Source organism: Amaranthus tricolor, chromosome 9, assembly GCF_026212465.1.
Source record: "Amaranthus tricolor cultivar Red isolate AtriRed21 chromosome 9, ASM2621246v1, whole genome shotgun sequence".
In the NCBI taxonomy this organism is placed as follows: Eukaryota; Viridiplantae; Streptophyta; class Magnoliopsida; order Caryophyllales; family Amaranthaceae; genus Amaranthus; species Amaranthus tricolor.
The window spans coordinates 24,329,393-24,349,991 of record NC_080055.1 but is presented as its reverse complement, the minus strand read 5'-3'; the positions used below and the strand labels follow the sequence as shown (position 1 = coordinate 24,349,991).

Sequence of the window (20,599 nt, the reverse complement as noted above, 5' to 3'; positions counted from 1 at the left end):
CCCTAATTTAGTACGACTACGTTTCTTTCCCGAATTTGGCAACGTATGTACAATGGAAAATTAACTTCTTTGGCAATATAAACCCGGAAATTCTCAAAATAAATTAGTTTGATTAGTTGATAATAAAATCAATTATTGTTTAATTTAAATAAATTATTCAATATAATTATTAAACATAAATATAATTATTATAATTATTTTTAATATATGTGGATTTATTTCTAAGAAATATATTTTATAGGTTGGTTTATTTAAAAATAAACAACATATTTGAATTATTTAAAATTAAATGATAAATAAATTTGTTTTTGACATCGAGTAAAAATTAGTTTATTATAAATAATTTCTTATGAGGTAAATTAAAAGAAGCATAGGAGTAAGTATACATTTGACTTATTTTGACTATTTTACTATGCTCGTTTGTTTGTTTGACTTTTTGACTAATTTTTGACTTTTGATTTTTGGTTAAGTAAATAAGAAAAAAATATTTGATAAAGAACTTCTAAATGGTTAAAAAATTAACTTTAAATTAAACCCAATAAACGATTACAAGTAGCTTTTTAATTGATGTTTGATTTTTTAGGTCACTTTTTCTATAATAAAACAACCAACAATTAAATTTATTAAACATCATTACACCTAACTGATCAACTAGTACTTCCCGCCGATCAAACCAGCTAATAAAACCAAACTAACACATCCAACTACAAGTCATTACATACCCGGTACTAATACTTGGGATTATTAGCTGGATTATTAAGCTTAAATCTGTAATTATACTTCATTAAACAACATTTTTAGGGCAGATCCAAGTACTAATAAATTGTCAAGTAGAAGTATTATCATAATTATAATATTATTTGTTCATCAGTTACTGCTACATTCATAACTGTTGACAGTACAAAACTGCTCTTTGGCAAGGGGAGTTCTCAGCTTTGCCCAGCTTTACTGCTCATATTCTGAGGTGCAGAAAATAACTGAGCAAAAAAAAAAAAAAAAGAAAAAAAGATTGCTTGGTTTTTGGGTTTTCTCTAGATTTGATTCTTATTGCTTGAACATTACTTCTTTTTATGGGTGTTTTATGATTTTGATTTAAGCCCATTTATCAGATTTAGGGGTTAATTTTTGGGTTTATCTCAAAATTTTGGTTATGGGAGTGTTTAATTTTATTGAAATTTAGGGATTGGAATTTCAATTAGCTTCATGGGATGGGTTTGATGCGGCAATTTACTTGGCACTTGATGAATCTATGCTTCATCATATTCATTTCTGTTGCCATTGTTGTTCCAGGATCTTCAGGTGATTTCTATTTCCCAATGTGATACTTGTTTTTAGATTTTGATAATCTAATGGTTTTTTGAGATTTTGATATTTTAAATGTAATTAAATTGGTTTTTTTTTTTGAGAATTTGATATTTTAAAATGTAATTAAATTGCCATTTTACTGTTTGATTTTATCTGGTTTTGTTCTCTTTATTACATTTTCTGGTCATTTGTTTGGGAATTATATTTTTTTGGAAGTTTACACTATTTTTTTTATATGGGGGAAGGAGATTTTGCATATTCATAATGCTAAATGTTGCTAAACTGTGAAGTTTTCAAGAGATTTTAGAATGAGGTCATGGGTCTTGATTTGGCTTCATTTTTTCATACTATTCTTTTGTGATTTGCACTTATGTAAAATTAAGTTAATGTCTTGGTCATAGCGTCAAAATGCGGTAACGGTGGCAATCGCGGTAATGAAATGCTGATGCAGTAACGGTAGTGATGCGGTTATCATAGCGCCTAATATTAGTCAAAACCATAAGATATCCCTTGATATGGTCCAAAACGCTGTTTTTTCACACCTTTATGACTCGAGAAATATTGGTTCGTTTATGAAAACCTTTGCAATGTGGCCTTGTTTTTACTCTATGGCGACATGGTCTTGATGATAGATGCAATAATAAATTAAAGTTCTGGCCAAATGACTTGTTTAATCCTAAATTTGGGAATGAGAAAACCTTTCCACTTTTGGAACATTGCAAATGGTTCTCCAATTGTAGGATTTTCCCTCTTTTATGTTGGCCTCTTCCTTACTTAAGGAAACACTTTCATGCATTTGAACCATAGGGCAAAAACAAAGCCGCATCACCATATCATCGTAATGTGATTTGGGTTAATGTGACCGAAATATAGACCATATTGACCGCAAAATCTGTTTTGCACTATTATCGTGATCGTGATAGAAATCGTATTTTTGCACTAATTCTGTAGTTATGATTGTGAAACTAAATGGTTTAGCCATTTGATTTCTGTGTTCGTACTTATCTGCAGGTTTGAGTGAACCTCCGTCATCTCCGATTCCTTCCATTGTAGCACAAGTGCCTATTTCCATCCATGAACAAGGACCATCTTTGGCATCTGCAGACCCACCACCCGGGACTACTACTCCGATTACTGTGCCATCATTTGATCCAACATTGACACCATCTGCTCAGCCACCTAATGCTTCAGATACCCCCCTGGCTGCACAACCGCCCGTGGCCATACCTCAATTTGAACTACCAACTGCTGAGCCAGTCGAAGCTCCACCTTTCACATCTCATTCACCACCGCCAAAGTTTTCGCATCATACATCCACCATTCCATTTCCTCCTATTTATGAGACCCCAATAAGATCAACTCCACTAGTTGTTCCATCGCATGCTTCACCTCAGCAATCAGTTGCCAGTCCACCTCAAAGCTCTACTCTGCCACTCCCTGCAAATCCACCAACATCGAAGCCCCAATTTCCGGTTGCAGAAACCCCAGAAGGGTTCACTATCCCACCCTCTAAAGAGGCATTTTCGTATACACCGTTGCAATCTCCTCATAGTTCAGCTCTTCCACTAGCTGCTAAGCCACCTGGTTCTGAGCCCCACCTGCCTGTTGCTGAGCCACCAGAAGGGATAACACTGACACCCCCTATTCATGCAACACCATATGCACCTTTGGTATCCCCTCTTCATAGTTCAGCTCTTCCACTGGCTGCAAAGCCACCAGATTCTAAGCCCCCTCTGGCAATTGCCGATCCACCAGAAGGGTCAACACTGACACCTCCTAAGCAGCCATCACCAAGTATAGCTTTGGGAGCTCCTCCTCATAGTTTAGCTCTTCCATTGGCTGCAAAGCCGCCAGATACGACACCCCAATTGCCTATTGCAGAGCCACCACAAGGGTTGACTCTGCCACCTCCTACAGAAGCATCACCAGATCTACCTTTGCCTCCCCCAGCCATGCCACCACATCCCTCAGATATGCAGTCTCCTCCTCTTTCCTTAAATGCATCATCTCCTCTGCCTCAGTCGGGCATGCCAAATGTATCATCTCCACTAGCTCCACCGGTGCCACCACAACCATTCCTCCCTAAAATGTCTCCCCCACCCCAACTTATCTCACCGTATGCATCTCCCCCAACTTCTATACTACCTTCAAATGCTTCCCATTTGGCCCCTATAACGTCTCCTCCTTTCCCAGAACCTCCGGCAACTTTACCTTCACCAGCTCTTCCTTTGCCACCAAAAATTTTATCTCCCCCATCTCAATTTGTTCCTCCAATCGTACCCTCATATCCACCTCAAATATTCCCACCAATTGTATCAGCTCCTCCTGTATGGATCCCACCAATTTTATCCGCTCCTCCACCTAAACAAATCCCGCCACCTGCTTCTCCTCAAACTCCTATGGTGTTTTCAAATGCTTCTTCTCCACCACCTTTGCTAGTCCCACCACCATATTTACCTTTACTTCCCACAGCTGCTGCACCCCATGCTTCAGATGTACTGCCGCCAACCGTTCCATCACATGCATCATCTCCCTTGCCTCTACTAGTTCCACCTCATGCTTCATCACCTTCCTATGTTCTGTCAGCTCCACCACCAGTAGTGTTACCTCACATCTCCCCCCCAAGCTCATCCATAGTACATGAAGCAGTTCCACCTCGTGCTTCTCATCCATTCCCTTTACTGACTCCTCCTATTGCTCCAGCTTTCCCTGTAATTCCATCCCCTACTCTATTAGCCCCTTCACCATCTGAACCATATCATTCCTCTATCCCGCCTTCTCCAGTAACAAAACCAAGTATTCCTGCTTCAACCCCTCGTTCTTCTCATAGAAAGGAATCTTGGGGAAGGGCTCCTCTACCATCACTGGCGTCTCCTGGTATGAAAAGTGAAATATGCTAGTTTAAACACAGTTTTATGTTTAATTTATCTTTACTTCTTTTTTTTTGGTAGAGCGATCACCTTCTTCAAAAACATTGCCTGAAGGTGCGCCACCTGCCCACCAAGATACTCCACGATCTCACCCTCCAAGCTCTCATCAAATAGAAGCACCAAAGCAGGCTCCTCTTGTGAGATCAAATGCTTCAGGTATGCCATTCGTCTTTTGTTGGTTGTTATAGGTTAAAGCAAACACTATATTGTGTATTGAATTAAGTGATAAAAACTTTCTCCATCCAAGAATTACCAGCTCAAGAAAGAGAAGTTCTTTGTTGGGTGTAAACTCTACATATAAAAAGCCAATGCAGGCTTATGGCATGTTTTGGGTTGAAGTCATTTGCGTACATGCCAATTCGTTTTGTGCGAATAAATTATCGCGAGACAAGGTGATCAAAATGTATCATGCATAGGAGAAGGTTGTGTTGCGTGAGCCTGGACATAGTTTTGTTTTATGAACTTGCTGGGCTAAAGGTGGTCTTGTGGGGATGATCTTATTATATGGCATGGGCTACTGTGATTTACTATGATTACGATTGCAAATTTTAAATCTTAGCCGTCTAGCTCGACTTTAATGTAATGTGAAATCTGATTGGCTAGAGATTGCGTGTCTAAGCAAAATGAAAGTGCGATTAACCACCACAAGAGGGGGTGAATTGAACTGTAGGAACTTATATAAATTTTAAGGATTTTTTTATTTTGTAAAAATCGTACAGAGAATTATATCTAGAAACTTCTTGTGCTTTAACAAGATTAACAACCACGATCTTGACTCATTCTCCACTAAAGGGAAAATGACTCTCATTATAACTATTAGAAAATCTGAGCCAACACCTGCGTTCCTTTACAAATTTAAGTCCCTGCCCCTCTTTAACCCTTACTCGTTGCCTGTTTACTCACAAACTTCACAAGCATATTTCTCGCAAATCTTTTTCTTTACTCAAAGCCACTTTCAATACACAATGTAATTGGGGTTCTTAACCTCAATTGAAATGTAAAACTTGGTAACTCAACAATTTCTCTAAAACAATATATATTAAACTCTATTCACAACTTTCTGGAGGACTCAAACAAATGCAACTTAAAAATCACAAGTTATGAATGGAAGTTTGTCAACTAAAACTGAATCAGAAGGGGATTTGAAGAACTTAAAGGGGACATTAAGCTTCCCTCTACCAAACATGTTCAAGATGATAGGAATAGGAAAGTGAAGTGAGAGGGAAGGGGTCAAGGCGTGATCAGTCCATTTCATTATTCATTAAAAATCTCCCAAGCCATGGCCTATTTTGGTCAAAATCTTTCTGTCCCAATCACTGTTATTATAAATGAGGTATCTGCAACCCACGCTTTTGGGACTAACCATATCCTGATTGTTTATCCAATCCCTGAAGTCCCTATTCTCCTACTCAATAATCCTAGTGCCATTCATTTTGTGGTGTATGTCATGGACGACATTGCGTGAATAACACAGTTTGGTATATCTTGTGGAATTTAATTGTTGAACTAGAGTTAAATAGTTAATGTGTAGTGTTGCTAGAAAACAGTGTGAGAAAGAAATTGAGGGTTGTTCAATTGACTATGCACTAACCTATTGAATACATCAATTATAGGTTCGATTGAGAGTTGAACGACGGGATTAATTTGCGAGATAGTCTACTTTGATCGAACCAAACCCAAAAAATCAGGTTTTGGAGGAAACTTTAAGACTAAATTTCATACTAACAATGCATCCGATTGAACTGAGATTTGTTGTAATGTATCTATCAACACTGAAGTGCAATTCGCCTCCACAATTGGTGCAGTCTGTTGTCAATTTGTCATCACCTGAACCCCTAGTGGTCTACTATATTCTCCTTTTTGGTTATGACAACTTTTTGCGCGTATCGACAAGAACAATTTTGAATTGAAAACAAAAACACACTTTATGTTACTGATCCTTGTACTTGATACGATACTTGCTAATATGGATCCGATCTTGTTCAAAATTGATCGCTCAATGAAGATCAAGCTCAAAGATGTCTTTTCTCCTGAACACCTAAACAGCATATAAGGACATTAAGTATGTGAATGGAGGTTAAGAAAAGGTGATCCAAAATGTCCAGAGGACCTTGGGGTTTATGTTGGAAATCGTGCTTGAAACTACTGAGTTGAGCTTGTTTAACTCATCAGCATCAAGAAGCTTCTTAACATTGCTATAAACCTCCATTGAAATTACCGTTTCCTCATGACCTCGAGCAATACCTCCAGGTTGAGGAGTAAAAAACTTGATGTTCATCCACAAGTTCTCAGCTTACCTATGTGAGATGTTTCTTCATTAATCAAAGAGTTAGTTTCATAGTAATAAAGCAAACCAATTTTAATATCATTGTTCATGATTGGCTTACAATATATCAAACTCATAAAAAATGATAACTCTTCTATAGTCATGGTCCTTCTCCTTTAATTATAAACATTACTCCCTCTGTCCCACTCATTTTGTATCAATTGCCATTTTAGTATGTCCCACTCATTTTGCACCATTTCTATTTTTGGACAATGGCCAACCACTTTCTTCTAAGCTCATCCTTAAATTTAACTCTCTTTTAATTTCATCTCCACAATTCATTATCTCTTCATTTATTCAATATCAACTTTTTTCTTAAAAATCTCCCTTTTCGCTTTGATGCATTTCTATCAAGATAGAGGAGTATATGTGATACCCCAAATTTAGCTTGAAAAAGGATTGATAGATTACTCATATCAACAAGATACATCTCCTTTTCATGGGAGCCCATTTGCTAAGAACTCCATAGTTAAGCGTGCTTAGTGGGGAGCAATCTTAGAATGGATGATTTCCTGGGAATTTCCTAGGTGCGCATGAGTGAGGCCAAAGTGCGCTGGAAATACTTGTGTTGGTTTGTGGGGCCAGTCTATAGTCTCTATGGGTTGACACCACCGGTTCGAGGGGCCGGGGTGTTACAGTATATGCTATTATTAGATGCATATCCTAGGAACACAACCTCATTATTCTCTTATATAAATTTCTTGGCTTTTATGTGCACAAAACACTAATAACTTAACACTCTAAAATAAAAAAAGTTTATTTAGCTACCCTAAAATAATTTATAAGGGCCTTTGTTGGACAAAGGTCAAATCATTACTTTGTTGATAATGTAACACTAGCTAACAATATAGTTATTGAAATTGACTTTACCTCTTCGAAATACATTCCGTTGTGTTCAACTAGTAGACAAATTATGATCCATACAAATCATCAAACTTCGAATTGTCAAATTGAGTTCCATGGAACTAAGTCCTACAAATAGCTTTCAACTCATGCTCTAGAATTTGCTTGAGTTCACCAAATGATTCTATGAAATGCATGTAGGGGTGTTCAATGGACCGGGGCCCCATTTTGAGCCCTTGTCCGGCCCGTATTTAGAAGGGTTTTGTAAGGGTCGGGCCGAAAACGGGCTCTACTATGATTAAAATGAAACGGGCTATAAAAGGGCTCAATAAGGGTCGGAAACGGTATAAATGACAATGTCAATGTCAATGGAGATTATTAATATTTTTTCAATTTAATTATTATAAATGATAATTTTATTGTTATTAATTGATAAAAGGGGATTAAAATAATTGTTGGTAATAAAATGGGCCGAATTGGGTCGGACTGGGCTTTGAAAGCCCGGCCCATTTAAAGCCCATATTATGTTTAAAGGGCCCTTATCCAACCCGACCCATATTTACTTAAGCCCGGCCCAGCCCTTATCCGGCCCATTGAACACCCTAAAACGCATGTCTTGAGTTCTATTCAAAACTTTTTTAGAGATTGGCTTGGTTTATAAGAAATAATTTGGATCATACTCGTCTAGGACCTTAATATACACTATCAAAAGCGTAGAGGTCAACACAAAATTTTTCAAATTAGAAAGCAAGTGGATGACATGTACAGATGCGATATTGATTTATAGATTAATGGTACAAGATGGAAAGCCAAGAGGCTAATCGGTACAAAGGGAAATCTGATTTATTAGCTCATTCAATTGAGGAAAACTAGATGGAAAGAGAGAAAACACACATAGACACAATCATACACTCAGAATAAGGGAGAGTTTTTAGAAAATAAAGGAACTTATGGAATGTATTATTTTTCTTGTTCTTGAACATTTGTCTTTTTTGCTTAACATACATGAAGTCTTTGTGATACCACTTTTTATACCTCTCTAGTCCCTAATCCTGTTTTAAATGCCATCCAAACTAGGCTGTTCTGGATTAGTCGAGAGCTTTAGATCATAGATACATCTTTTCCATCACTTCTTTTGATAATAATTATTGTTTTTTTCATTTTCATTATACTAAATTACTAATCAATAAATACAGATTATATATTATTAAGTTTTGAAGTTCAGTCGTTTGTGCATCAAATTTGCCCCTATGTTGTTTATTGAATCCAGTATCAATGTATTAATTTAATTTGAGCCTTTTGTGATAGAACCTGATACTGTTCCTTCATCTGCTCATCCTCCAAGCAAAAATCCTGCTAGTAGTAGATATCCATCAACTGTACCTCCTAGTGATCAGTCACCAACACATAAAATTTCTCCATATCATGGTAAGTATATGATGAAGATATATCAATGTCCTTATTGGAAGATTAATATGCAATAATGTAAATATATTGATTCGTTCTTTGTGGAATCATCAACTTACAAAACTCCTTTAGAGCCTCAAATTGGGACGCACAGCGCAATTGCTCCGGCCCCATTCTCATTCATAGTTTCTCCAGGAAGTAACGGATCTCATCATTCTCCACATCATTCCCCGGCTATAGGTACATATTCGTTTGTTTCACAATTTTTGTTGGCGTTAGAGGCATATGAGCTTTCTAATTAAGCTCTAAACAAACTTTCCGGAGGCTAGTAAATTAAATTAAGAGTTTGAGAAAGTGACTGGGTATGCTGAGTAGATGATGCATCTCAAGACAAAAAAGTAATCCATAACTTATTAATAATTCATTCCATTACCCCAATGCCATTAAGTGGCTCCCACCTAAGATGGGATTTAGGTGGTCGGATGTACGCAACCTTACTGTTGTTTTAGATAAAACTAACAAAGAGGTTTTTTCCGACTGAGCCATGGTAACAAACACCATGCGGAACTTTGCGTAAATAAGAAGTGCACATGATTTAATGAGTCATTTTACTTTAGTCCATTATAATCAAAAACCAAAAAACTATAAATCTTTGGGCCCATCGAAATAATGAAACATAATAAAGTTAACACTGATAATTTTTGCTGTTCAATTTCAATATCAGGATCTTCTACAACAATGGCTCCTTCACCATCTCATCAAGAAATTCCTGAAATTTCTCCAGCACCTTCACCTCTTTCAAAGGCTTCATCTGGTCATTCCGAAAGTGAGCTAAAAACTTCTTGACATGTGTTTTAAATTTCAAATCTGTTTAGACTTTAGAGATGGGTTATTTATTGTGAAATTATTTTTCCTTTTGCAAGTTCCGTTTCCCTCTCCTAAAATTTCTCCTTCTGGGTCTTCAACAAGGAACAAAAAGAGACCACTTGCACCACCAATTTTGTCATTACCACCTCCACCTCCAAATGCAGGTCTGTAAGCCCTTACCCCTCTTTCTATTGTAGCTGTCATTGGTTTTTTTTATATGCATATTCTAAAGTCGGTTCATTGAATTTGTAGACTGTGGATACCTTACCTGCCCTGAGCCGTTGACAAATACGCCTCCAGGATCACCCTGCGGTTGTGTTTCACCAATGCAAGTTGGGATGCGCATCGGTGTGCCTTTGTATACTTTCTTCCCTTTGGTGTCAGAGTTGGCAAGGGAAGTTGCTGCAGGTGTATTCATGAAACCAAGTCAAGTTCGTGTGATGGGAGCCAATTCAACAATTGAAGAGCCTGAAAAAACTATTGTCCTAGTTGACTTGGTACCCCTTCACGGAAAATTCGACAACATTACAGCATTTCTTACGTTTCAGAGATTCTGGCACAAACAGGTAGTCATAAACAAGTCCCTGTTTGGTGATTATGACATACTGTACGTGCGTTATCCAGGTATTACCTTATCATCAATTCTTTTTCAAGTGAATTATGTAAAGGGGAAAGGAATGGTTATTTCTTCTTAATTCTTAAAGTAAGGATGTTGATCACATAACAGGTCTCCCTCCCTCTCCACCTATGGCTCCTGCTGACATTGCTGTAATCAATGGAATGCCTTACTCTGTTGGGGACCCCAAGAATTTGCCTCTGGGAGTTGATGTGACTAAGGAAGGGCATAAACACAAACTTAGTGGCATTATAATTGCTATTATTTGTTTTTCGGCAAGTGTTGCCTTGTTGATCTGTTGTTTCATTGCATGGCTTTTGGTATTCAGACATGCAAACCATGATCCTCAATCAGATCAAATTCCACAAGCTCTACCTTCTCTTGCAAGAGCATCAGGTAATCATAACATATACTAAAAAGACTGTAAAATGCCAAGTGTCTCAATTTTAATACCTCTGCTACGTGAAAATTTTTGATTGGAGAATTAAAATTGACCTTTTGATGTTGGTTGACCATGTCTGCATCAAACTGTTTTCTATTATTTTTAACCGGTCTAATGCAATCATTATATTATTGACCTTTGTAAGTTTTAATTGTAGAGTTATCATTTTAAAAATTTAAGAAATAATCAATTTATTATATTTTTTCTATATTTAAATTATTATGTCTGATTATAATCATAACATATAATATATTTGAATGGAATATTTGAATAAGATATAGATAATACGTAATTGAATCACTAATTAAAACTATTTTTTCTATATTAATATATATTATAAAAATCCGTGCATTTCACGGGTTTCTATACTAGTACTATATAATCCTTTCGCCAAGTATATGGAGTTGTTTGATGTTGTCCAACATAGTCTCATTATATTGATTATTTTTTCGGTGGTCAAATATTTTTAGTCATTCCATGTTCCTTCCACTGGAGAAATCGCAAAGCAACCTTGGTGAGAAATGTCATCATATTCTTTTATGCAAATTTTGAGGCTATACTACTTGTACATTATCATTAATTATCAACTGTGTAGTGTTCTAGAAATTCTACCTTCTTAGTATTCATGTGAAAAAAGGAATGAACTAATGCACTGGGAGAGGTCCTATAGGTCCCATTTGTATAAATGTGGATCATCACGTCTCTGTGACATGTCTTAAGAAATGTAGCTATAGAAGGGAGCAGTAGAGCAATGAATTATTAGAGTTCGGATAGCCATTATTAATGTCAACAAAACGAAGAAATTGATGTAATATGACTAACTCATAATTTAGGATTTAGAAGTTTTTAAATTTTCCTCTTTATACAAAGTTGAAATTTTTTTACAGAAAATAATCCAAATATGTGTTAGAAAGAGCTAATCAGGTGGCTCACTCTCTATCCTATAGTTCTTATTTTCTTAGTTGCTTGAGGGGTACAGGTATGATCTGTCCGCTACTTCTCCCTCTGATTGACTTTGTACGGGACACTAGGCATATGACCAAGACCATTTTAGATCCGGTATAAGAATCGCCTCTATTTCATGTAGAAGAAGCTACAAAGGCCTATTCAATGACTCATTTGCCCCCCTCCCTTCTCCAAGAAATTAAGCGTTCTTTGGTTTGAGCATCACTTTAAGGGTTTCCTCAGGTTGATTGTTCATTGCTAATGTGAAATAACATTAATAATCGAACATTGATCTGATATGAATGGGTACACTCGGTGTACTGAATTTCATACACAATGGAAGACTAATATGAGTTATGATACAATTATTTGTGATACAGAACCTGCAGGAAATTCAACTGGAAGTGGTCCAAGTTCTTCTTTATCAATTGGATCAAGTCTGGCCACATATGCTGGATCAGCTAAAACATTCACTGCAAGTGAGATAGAAAAAGCCACCGATAACTTAAGCCCATCAAGGATACTTGGCGAAGGTGGTTTTGGTCTCGTCTATAGCGGCGTTCTTGAAGATGAAACTAATGTGGCTGTGAAAGTTCTTAAACGAGATGATCAGCAGGGTGGCCGGGAATTTTTGGCTGAAGTTGAAATGCTTAGCCGTCTTCACCACCGGAATTTGGTCAAGTTAATTGGTATTTGTACTGACGAGCGCTTACGCTGCTTAGTTTATGAACTTATTCCAAACGGAAGTGTTGACTCTCATCTACATGGTATCAATAATACTGGGTTTTTTTCCATCTTTCTTTCTTTAGAACCAATACCGCCGAGATAACTTTCGGATTTTATGTTTTTAGGGATAGATAAAGAAACTGCTCCTCTTGATTGGGCGTCTCGGTTGAAGATTGCACTTGGTGCTGCACGGGGTCTTGCATATTTGCATGAAGATTCTAGTCCCCGAGTCATTCATAGGGACTTCAAGTCCAGCAACATCTTGTTGGAAAATGATTTCACACCAAAAGTGTCAGACTTTGGCTTGGCTCGAGCCGCTATGGATGAAGAGAACCGACACATCTCTACACGTGTTATGGGTACTTTTGGGTATGAATATTATTTTGCCCTCTTGTCTGATATTCTGGATAGATTTACTAATTTTAAAGTTTCTTTTTGTTTGATCTGTTCCATGTTTGTAAATGCTGCCTTTTGTTTGAGAAACCCGAGTTACTTGTCTTAATATGTCGATCGGGAACTTTTAGAAAACAATGAATCTTGACTTTGATTTCTCAATTTATGTGTATGCTGAGGAGACTGGTGCTGCACTAGGGTATACAATTTACATGCTATTTGAAATAAATAATGGGCATAGTATAATGTTTAATGCATAAGGAGGAGCTTCCTTGACTGGTTCATGTTTGCAAAATTATGAATGCTTATCTTGGCAAGCAGATCTTATGCCGTATATGGGAGCTAGGCTGTGGCGAGAGGTGTTCATTCGAGTCATGGGGTCGATTTCGGGTCACGTGTTTCGGGTCGGTTCAAAATTGGGTTTTGAGTCCACATTGATTTTTACATAATTTTAAATTCATTTTGAAGTCGGGTTCGGTTACAAGGCCGGGAAAATATCGGGTCATCGAGTCTGTTTTGAACTCCTCTAGCTGCGGCCCTGTTGTTGTGTTGTCAACGAGCACGTCTTGCACCCTGACACTAAAAATTTCATTGTTTCATATTCTTATTTTCTTTGTCTATTCAGGTATGTGGCTCCCGAGTACGCCATGACCGGACACCTTCTTGTTAAGAGCGACGTCTACAGTTATGGTGTTGTTCTTCTCGAACTTTTAACTGGAAGAAAGCCTGTAGACATGTCACAACCACCTGGTCAAGAAAACCTAGTTGCTTGGGCAAGGCCATTCCTCACTACTAAAGAAGGACTAGAGTTGATCCTCGACCCCTCGTTAAAATTAGATGTACCATTAGATAGCGTGGCTAAAGTGGCAGCAATCGCATCGATGTGTGTACAACCCGAGGTTTCCCACCGTCCTTTTATGGGCGAGGTTGTACAAGCTTTGAAGTTGGTGTGTAACGAGTGTGATGACTCAAACGACAGTAACTCACGAAAAGGAAGCCGTGAAAGTTTATCTATCGATTTTGATGCTAAAGGAAGCCCGATTTCGGAGAAACAGTATCCTTTACCGAGCCATTTTTCCTTCCAAAACTACACCCCCGAACTAGATATCGAGAAAGGTACGTCAGTGTCTGAAATTTTCGGTGCATCATCAAGGACAAATGGGCAGGAATCTGAATCATTCAGAAGACACTCTGCATCAGGCCCTTTAAAGACGGGTAAGGACCGACGTTTTTGGCAGAGAATAAGGAGGCAGCCTAATGGCGGAAGTGTAAGCGAGCACGGTATCATGTACAGATTATGGGCAGGATCACATTGAATTTTCAAGAACTACTCTTGTTAGCATAGATCTTTTTTTTCGTTTTTCATTTTTCGGTTTTCTATGATTTCGGGTAATTAGGCTTATTTGTTGTTTTCATGTGAATATCTTAAAGATGGAGATGAGCGGAATGCTCATGTTTATAAGTTTTTATAGGAATGGAGATTAGAAGAATGGCATTAGATGAATATATGGTGTTCATGTAAGGGATTTGTATGTTTATTTAATTGTATAGAAGATTTTGTATCAATGTCAAATGTAGATTTTTTGAGGAAACTCGCATGCTTTCAAAATTTTACTCAATGCATGTTTTGGTTCATGGCTTCATGACTATGATATGGCCAGAGGCGGACTCAAGATTCTAATTGTGAAGCAGGCGTAATAGCCAGTCTAGTAATAACCGAAACAACTAACGATTTAACCTTTTGACCTTAGAGCCAAGTGGAAAATGCCCCAGCCCCATGATAATATTTTTGTTAAAAACAATAATCATATGCTTTTTTAAAAAAATGTAATTATAACAATTAGTTGAAGAAATCCTTGACCTATGGGGTTGGTTTGAGCCCGACATAATTCAATCCAAAATTGACCTACTTGAAATTAATCCGACCCGAAATAGATCAGAACAAAAATAACCTAACTTGAAATCTTCTCATTGACAGGTCTTAGTTACTACCACTAATGCTCCCTCGAAAACGAGTGGGTTCTTGGGAAATAACACTGAGTTAAGTCCGTAAATCCTGAGTCCAATCGAGCAAATATTTAGCTAGATATGCGGGTATATTGACTCCTCATTCGGAACAATCTTGAACAAGTGTCAATCTCCCTAACTCAAATCTAAATTGGTTCTGTAATATGCCGGTATATTATCTCCTCATCTGTATTTTTATCACTCTATTTCCGTAATTTTATAGGATGTCTCATGAGTTTTACTCTCCTTAGTTGGAGCAATTTTGAACATCTCTCTTGTTGTTGTATATGGGTACTACAGTCTTTCTTCACCAATTGTCGCCCATCTTGTTTGTTATCTAAATCTTGTTGAACGGAATAATTAGCCAAGTTACTCTAATATTCGTTTCTAACAACTCCATACTCCAATAAATATACCATATATGACCCACCCACTTTCTTTAGCCTCGTTTTCATCAAATTATCCTCTACTTTTTTTTATGTTCATCAAAATTCTCCGTACATTGATTCTCAATGTTTTCATCTTGAAATGAACGTTTATATCTTCATCTATAATACTCTTTATTAACATATATCATTTGTTTTTCCTGCGATTACTCTCTTCTCCTTACCTATAGAAGATTCTCTAACCTAATCCGATAAAAAAAAAAACCAATTAAATATATAAACAAAAAAGAAAATTCAATTTGATTTTGATATGATTTAATTATTTTTTTTTGTGTGTTTAATTAATTAATTTCACTTCTAAGGAATCGTGTGTGTGCCTTTGCTTCATTTCCTCTATAAACTTCTTTCTCACTCCTCCCTCATTCTTTTTTGACATTTTATTTTCTACACTTTGCAATTTCACTCTTCTTTATCTCTCCCCCCTCATTTCGATCTGAAAGATCGAAGATGGGAAGCCATGGCAGCCATTCATGGTTCTTCTCTCTTTTCTTCTTTCTTTTCCTTTTCTCACAAACTCATTCCTTTTACCTTCCCGGTGTTGCACCACGAGATTTCCAAAAGGTTTCTACTCTCTTCTCTTTCCTTTTGTTAAGATCACTTCGTTTGATAATTCATGGATGTTATTGTATCTTTATCCAATACGTTTGGGGCTTTAGGGTTGTAGGTTCTATGTTCTAAGCTGTTTGATTTTGGATTCAATCTTTTCTGCCTTAATTTGCCTTTTTAGATTTCTGATTTATGATCTATGTGTTATAATTTTTTTTACTTTAGAATTTTTGCTTTGTTCAACTCAATCTTAGTGATGAGGTTGTTGATTTCGAATTGGTTTTTCTTCTTTGGAGGTTCTCCACAGATATGTATGTTTGTTTTTTTACTGCTAACCGCCTAACACAGTGCATTAGAAGTTATATTCCAAGTTATTACTTAGCTGATCCATGATCGATATTTGTGGTAATTAGAAGATTTGATAGGCTAATTTTGGAAGGCATTTAATTAAGTTTGGTTATTGATTATTACTATATAATATTTTGGTGTACATCGATACCCCGTCTGGATAAGATTAATATTTTAGTCGCCTTTGGTGGAATGTAATGTTACAGAGAGCCGCTAAGGTATTGCTGCAGACGGGATTCAATTCCAAATTCCCTTATTAGATTTATAGGAGTACTTTTTAGGTTTCTATGTTAAATGAATCATTAATTCATGTGTACTTATTTACCTAAAGTTGTGGGTGTTTGCTACCAAGCGTCAATTGAAAACAACCTTATTTATTGTCACAAACAACGGTATTTTTGCTTACATTTGATCCCCCATACCTCACTTACGCAGGAGCCTTTTTTTGGAGTTAGGGTTGGTGTTTGAATTGCATACTCTGTAATATGCTGAGTTGTGGTTTGAGAACAATTATGTTCATTCTAATTATGTAAACGAGTAGATTGTTAATGCATACTATAAAATTTAAAATTATGGAGTGATATATTGTTGAATTTTTTGTTGTCAATTTGTGTAGGGAGATCCTCTTCAAGTTAAGGTCAATAAGCTTTCATCTACAAAGACCCAACTTCCTTATGACTACTATTTTTTGAATTATTGTAAGCCCAAGAAAATTGTTAACAGCGCAGAGAACTTGGGAGAAGTTCTTCGTGGTGATCGAATTGAGAATTCTGTGTACACTGTAAGCTGTCTTTTTTGTCTGTTTTTATATTGTAATTTGAACATGAAGTTTATATTTCCTTTTGTGGGGAGAATCTCTTTACGGTCACAATGGTAGCTTATAAATTATAGGAATTTTCTTTGCTTTCCCAAGTCTGACATATCTACTGGTGTAACAGTTTAAAATGAGAGAGGAACAGACGTGTCAGGTGGGCTGCCGTAAAAAACTCACTGCCGAGGATGCTAAAAATTTCAAGGAGATGATTGATGATGAGTATCGAGTTAATATGTAAGCACTGGTTGCTGTTAGCCCATTTTCTTTGAGCTACATATGAGCATCATATCTTACGCTTCAGTTGTAACTGTCTACTTAATGAATGCTGTAAATTTATGGCTTGCTTCTGCCTGCTTATTATTATTATGATTACATTGTGCTGGAACAGGATTCTGGACAACCTTCCAGTTGCTGTAATAAGGCAAAGGGGAGATGGACAAGCCAAGGTTTATGAACATGGGTTCCGTGTGGGTTTTAAGGCAAAGTACTCCGGGGTATGTTGTTTGCAATACATTTAGCTGTTCTGTCGCCGCTTTTTTACCTGATCCTGATACCGAAATTTGCTATGACAGAGTCAAGATGAGAAGTACTTCATCCATAATCATCTAATCTTCAAAGTGATGTACCACAAGGATCTGGAAACTGATGTTGCTCGCATAGTTGGTTTCGAGGTTACTCCACACAGGTTTGTTTTCCAGCTTTGTTCAAACCGTTAATTGTTTCTTTTTCTTAAATTGTTGTGTTGTGATTTCATTTTTTTATTCTTTGCTTGTATCATTCTTGGGACCTTGACTCAAATACTTGAAGTTATGGGGGGGGAATATTTCCCCACATCTACTAGGGTTAATATCTACCCCAAAATGCGGAAACTAATTCCCCCACTCCTCCTCCATCACATTGCAACTACTTCTTCCGTTTCAACAACCTTATTCTCTTGATTCAATATCTAATAGCCTTTGTTTTTTCCTTATTTTGATTGTTGTTTCCCCTACTATTTACTCCCAATTCACGCATAGCCGAAAATTAACTGAACCTTTAGGTAAAAGAGTAAACATGAGTGATATTTGTTTTCTTAATTGAGTTGTACAGTAGCAATAAATATATTTGTTATTTACAAAGTCTTAAAAGTGTGGAATTTTGACAGTCCTTGTCACTTGTCAGTTGTCAGAGTTTTGTAGAAGTTCTAGTAGCCATTCTCTTTTCTGTTCACTGTCTGCTGAATGATTGATTACTCTTGTTGGTCAGTGTGTTTGTATAAAAGAGCTCAGTTTCATAGCCTAATTAAAAGCTGGTTGGGAGTTTGAGATCTGTTGCACTGATATATTGTATTTGTAGCAAGTTTCCCATAATAACATCTTGTTTATATTTTCTGCAAGTCTGGCATCTATTTATGGAAGACATGTTATCTATATTTTTATGTGCATGGTTCTGCTCTGCTGAATTCATTTGCTCATGTAACAGTGTTGCTCATGAGTACAAGGAGTGGAAAGATGAAGATACCCAATTGGTGACATGCTCGAAAAACATTATTCAAAGTGGCACCCCACCACTAGAGGTTGATGCCGACAAAGAGGTTGTGTTCACCTATGATGTCACTTTTGAGGTGAGTTCTTCTGAACCCTTCCAAACATCTCTGTATTAATCTTTCGTCTTCTAATAATTGTCTGATCTATTCAGGAGAGTGATATTAAATGGGCATCCAGATGGGATACATATCTTCTGATGAATGATGATCAAATCCATTGGTTCTCCATCATTAACTCTTTAATGATTGTGCTTTTCCTCTCTGGTATGGTTGCGATGATCATGATGCGAACGCTTTACAGAGATATAGCAAACTATAATCAGTTGGAGACTCAGGACGAGGCACAGGAAGAAACTGGCTGGAAATTGGTTCATGGGGATGTTTTCAGACCTCCACTAAACTCTAGCCTCTTGTGTGTATATGTTGGTACCGGAGTTCAAGTGTTTGGAATGACTCTGGTTACTATGATGTTTGCGTTGCTTGGATTCCTTTCACCTTCTAATCGTGGTGGCCTGATGACTGCTATGGTTCTGTTGTGGGTCTTCATGGGTTTGTTTGGTGGTTATTCATCAGCTCGTTTGTACAAGATGTTCAAAGGCACCGAGTGGAAGAAGAACACGTTGAAAACTGCCTTCATGTTCCCAGGAATACTCTTCAGCGTTTTCTTTGTGTTGAACACTCTGATCTGGGGGGAGAAATCATCTGGTGCTGTTCCTTTCGGAACTATGGTGGCGCTGATGCTGCTATGGTTTGGTATATCAGTTCCATTGGTTTTTGTCGGAAGTTACTTGGGATTCAAAAAACCACCGATGGAAGACCCAGTGAAAACAAACAAAATCCCAAGGCAAATTCCCGAGCAGGCATGGTACATGAAGCCCATCTTCTCAATTCTAATCGGAGGAATCCTTCCTTTTGGAGCTGTTTTCATTGAACTTTTCTTTATACTGACATCCATATGGCTAAACCAGTTTTACTACATATTCGGCTTCCTTTTCATCGTCTTCGTCATCTTGATCATCACCTGTGCTGAAATAACAATCGTCCTTTGCTACTTCCAGTTGTGCAGTGAAGATTATAATTGGTGGTGGAGATCATACTTGACCGCTGGTTCCTCAGCCCTATACCTATTCTTATACTCCATTTCCTATTTCTTCACCAAGCTGGAAATCACAAAGCTGGTTTCTGGGATCCTTTACTTCGGGTACATGTTAATCGGCTCATACGCATTCTTTGTATTGACGGGCACAATGGGCTTTTACGCTTGCTTCTGGTTTGTGAGAAAGATCTACTCTTCCGTGAAGATCGACTAGTTATCGGAACAGGTCAAAAATTTAAAGGTTTTTACTGAGAATTCTCGCGAATCTGCAATTCCACTCCAAACTGCAGAAGAACAATATAGGAAGATTTTGTGTTGTAGATTTTTGTATGTTGAAGGTCAGCTGAATTTTCGAACATCGGGGCACGCAGAAACAATTTTTATTTTGCCAGACAGAGTCTTAGACCAGGTTATGGCTGTGTACCAATGTGCTATAGAATATTACTCCCTATAATATTTGTGCTTGGATAACATTTTTAATACTTACTGCCATTTTTATTTTTAATATCAACAGAATTGGCTTTCATTGAATGCTCACTATTAGCTTCTTGCTGCTGTTTGTTGCGAGGGATGCACAAATGCCATTTATTTTGCCGGCCAATGTCTTAGACCAAGTTATCGTATTTTTACACCAAGATATGTGCACAACTAATATCAAGCCATCAACACATTCTTGTTGACAAGGTTTAAACATTTCCATTTCATATGTTTCCCTGCTTTTGAAAAAAAAATTAAATTGAGAATCTCTCAGCTCTACATATTCAAATGATACTTTTTTTCGTTCCATAAAAAATAATCTAAAATATAATCGGGAAAATAATCAAGAAAAATCTCAGGCCCAACCCAATAAGACTTAATGTATATTCTTACCCTATATTTTTCTCTATGGGCCGATCTAATTAGAGATGGTATCTCAAAAAGATTGTATCTCACAAGACTTTGTGAAAAATATCTTTTATGAAAAAGTGGTAAAAATGTGTCGATAAGATGAAACATATAAGTTAAATGTGGATGAAA

The 20,599-nt window shown here is 37.0% G+C and overlaps 2 protein-coding genes across 3 annotated transcripts; both read left to right on the top strand.

Moving 5' to 3' along the window:
* Window positions 1–801: 801 nt before the first annotated feature.
* LOC130824424 (uncharacterized) lies at window positions 802–14,723 on the top strand. 2 transcript variants are annotated; one of them, XM_057689424.1, is made up of 12 exons: window positions 802–1,299; window positions 2,317–4,182; window positions 4,257–4,391; window positions 8,713–8,832; window positions 8,944–9,051; window positions 9,536–9,637; window positions 9,735–9,842; window positions 9,931–10,302; window positions 10,406–10,690; window positions 12,062–12,448; window positions 12,533–12,776; window positions 13,426–14,723. In XM_057689424.1, exons 1-12 carry the CDS (start codon window positions 1,209–1,211, stop codon window positions 14,114–14,116), a joined length of 4,509 nt encoding a protein of 1,502 aa, XP_057545407.1. In that variant the 5' UTR covers window positions 802–1,208; the 3' UTR covers window positions 14,117–14,723. The 2 variants fall into 2 exon arrangements, with proteins under 2 accessions (XP_057545407.1, XP_057545408.1); XM_057689425.1 differs by lacking the exons at window positions 8,713–8,832; window positions 8,944–9,051.
* Window positions 14,724–15,559: 836 nt separating this feature from the next.
* On the top strand, window positions 15,560–20,318 carry LOC130824422 (transmembrane 9 superfamily member 7-like). The gene is made up of 7 exons (XM_057689420.1): window positions 15,560–15,814; window positions 16,764–16,928; window positions 17,086–17,195; window positions 17,350–17,455; window positions 17,534–17,646; window positions 18,423–18,564; window positions 18,639–20,318. The coding sequence occupies exons 1-7, from the start codon at window positions 15,701–15,703 to the stop codon at window positions 19,794–19,796; spliced, it is 1,908 nt and encodes a 635-aa protein (XP_057545403.1). The 5' UTR covers window positions 15,560–15,700; the 3' UTR covers window positions 19,797–20,318.
* The last annotated feature ends 281 nt before the right edge of the window (window positions 20,319–20,599 follow it).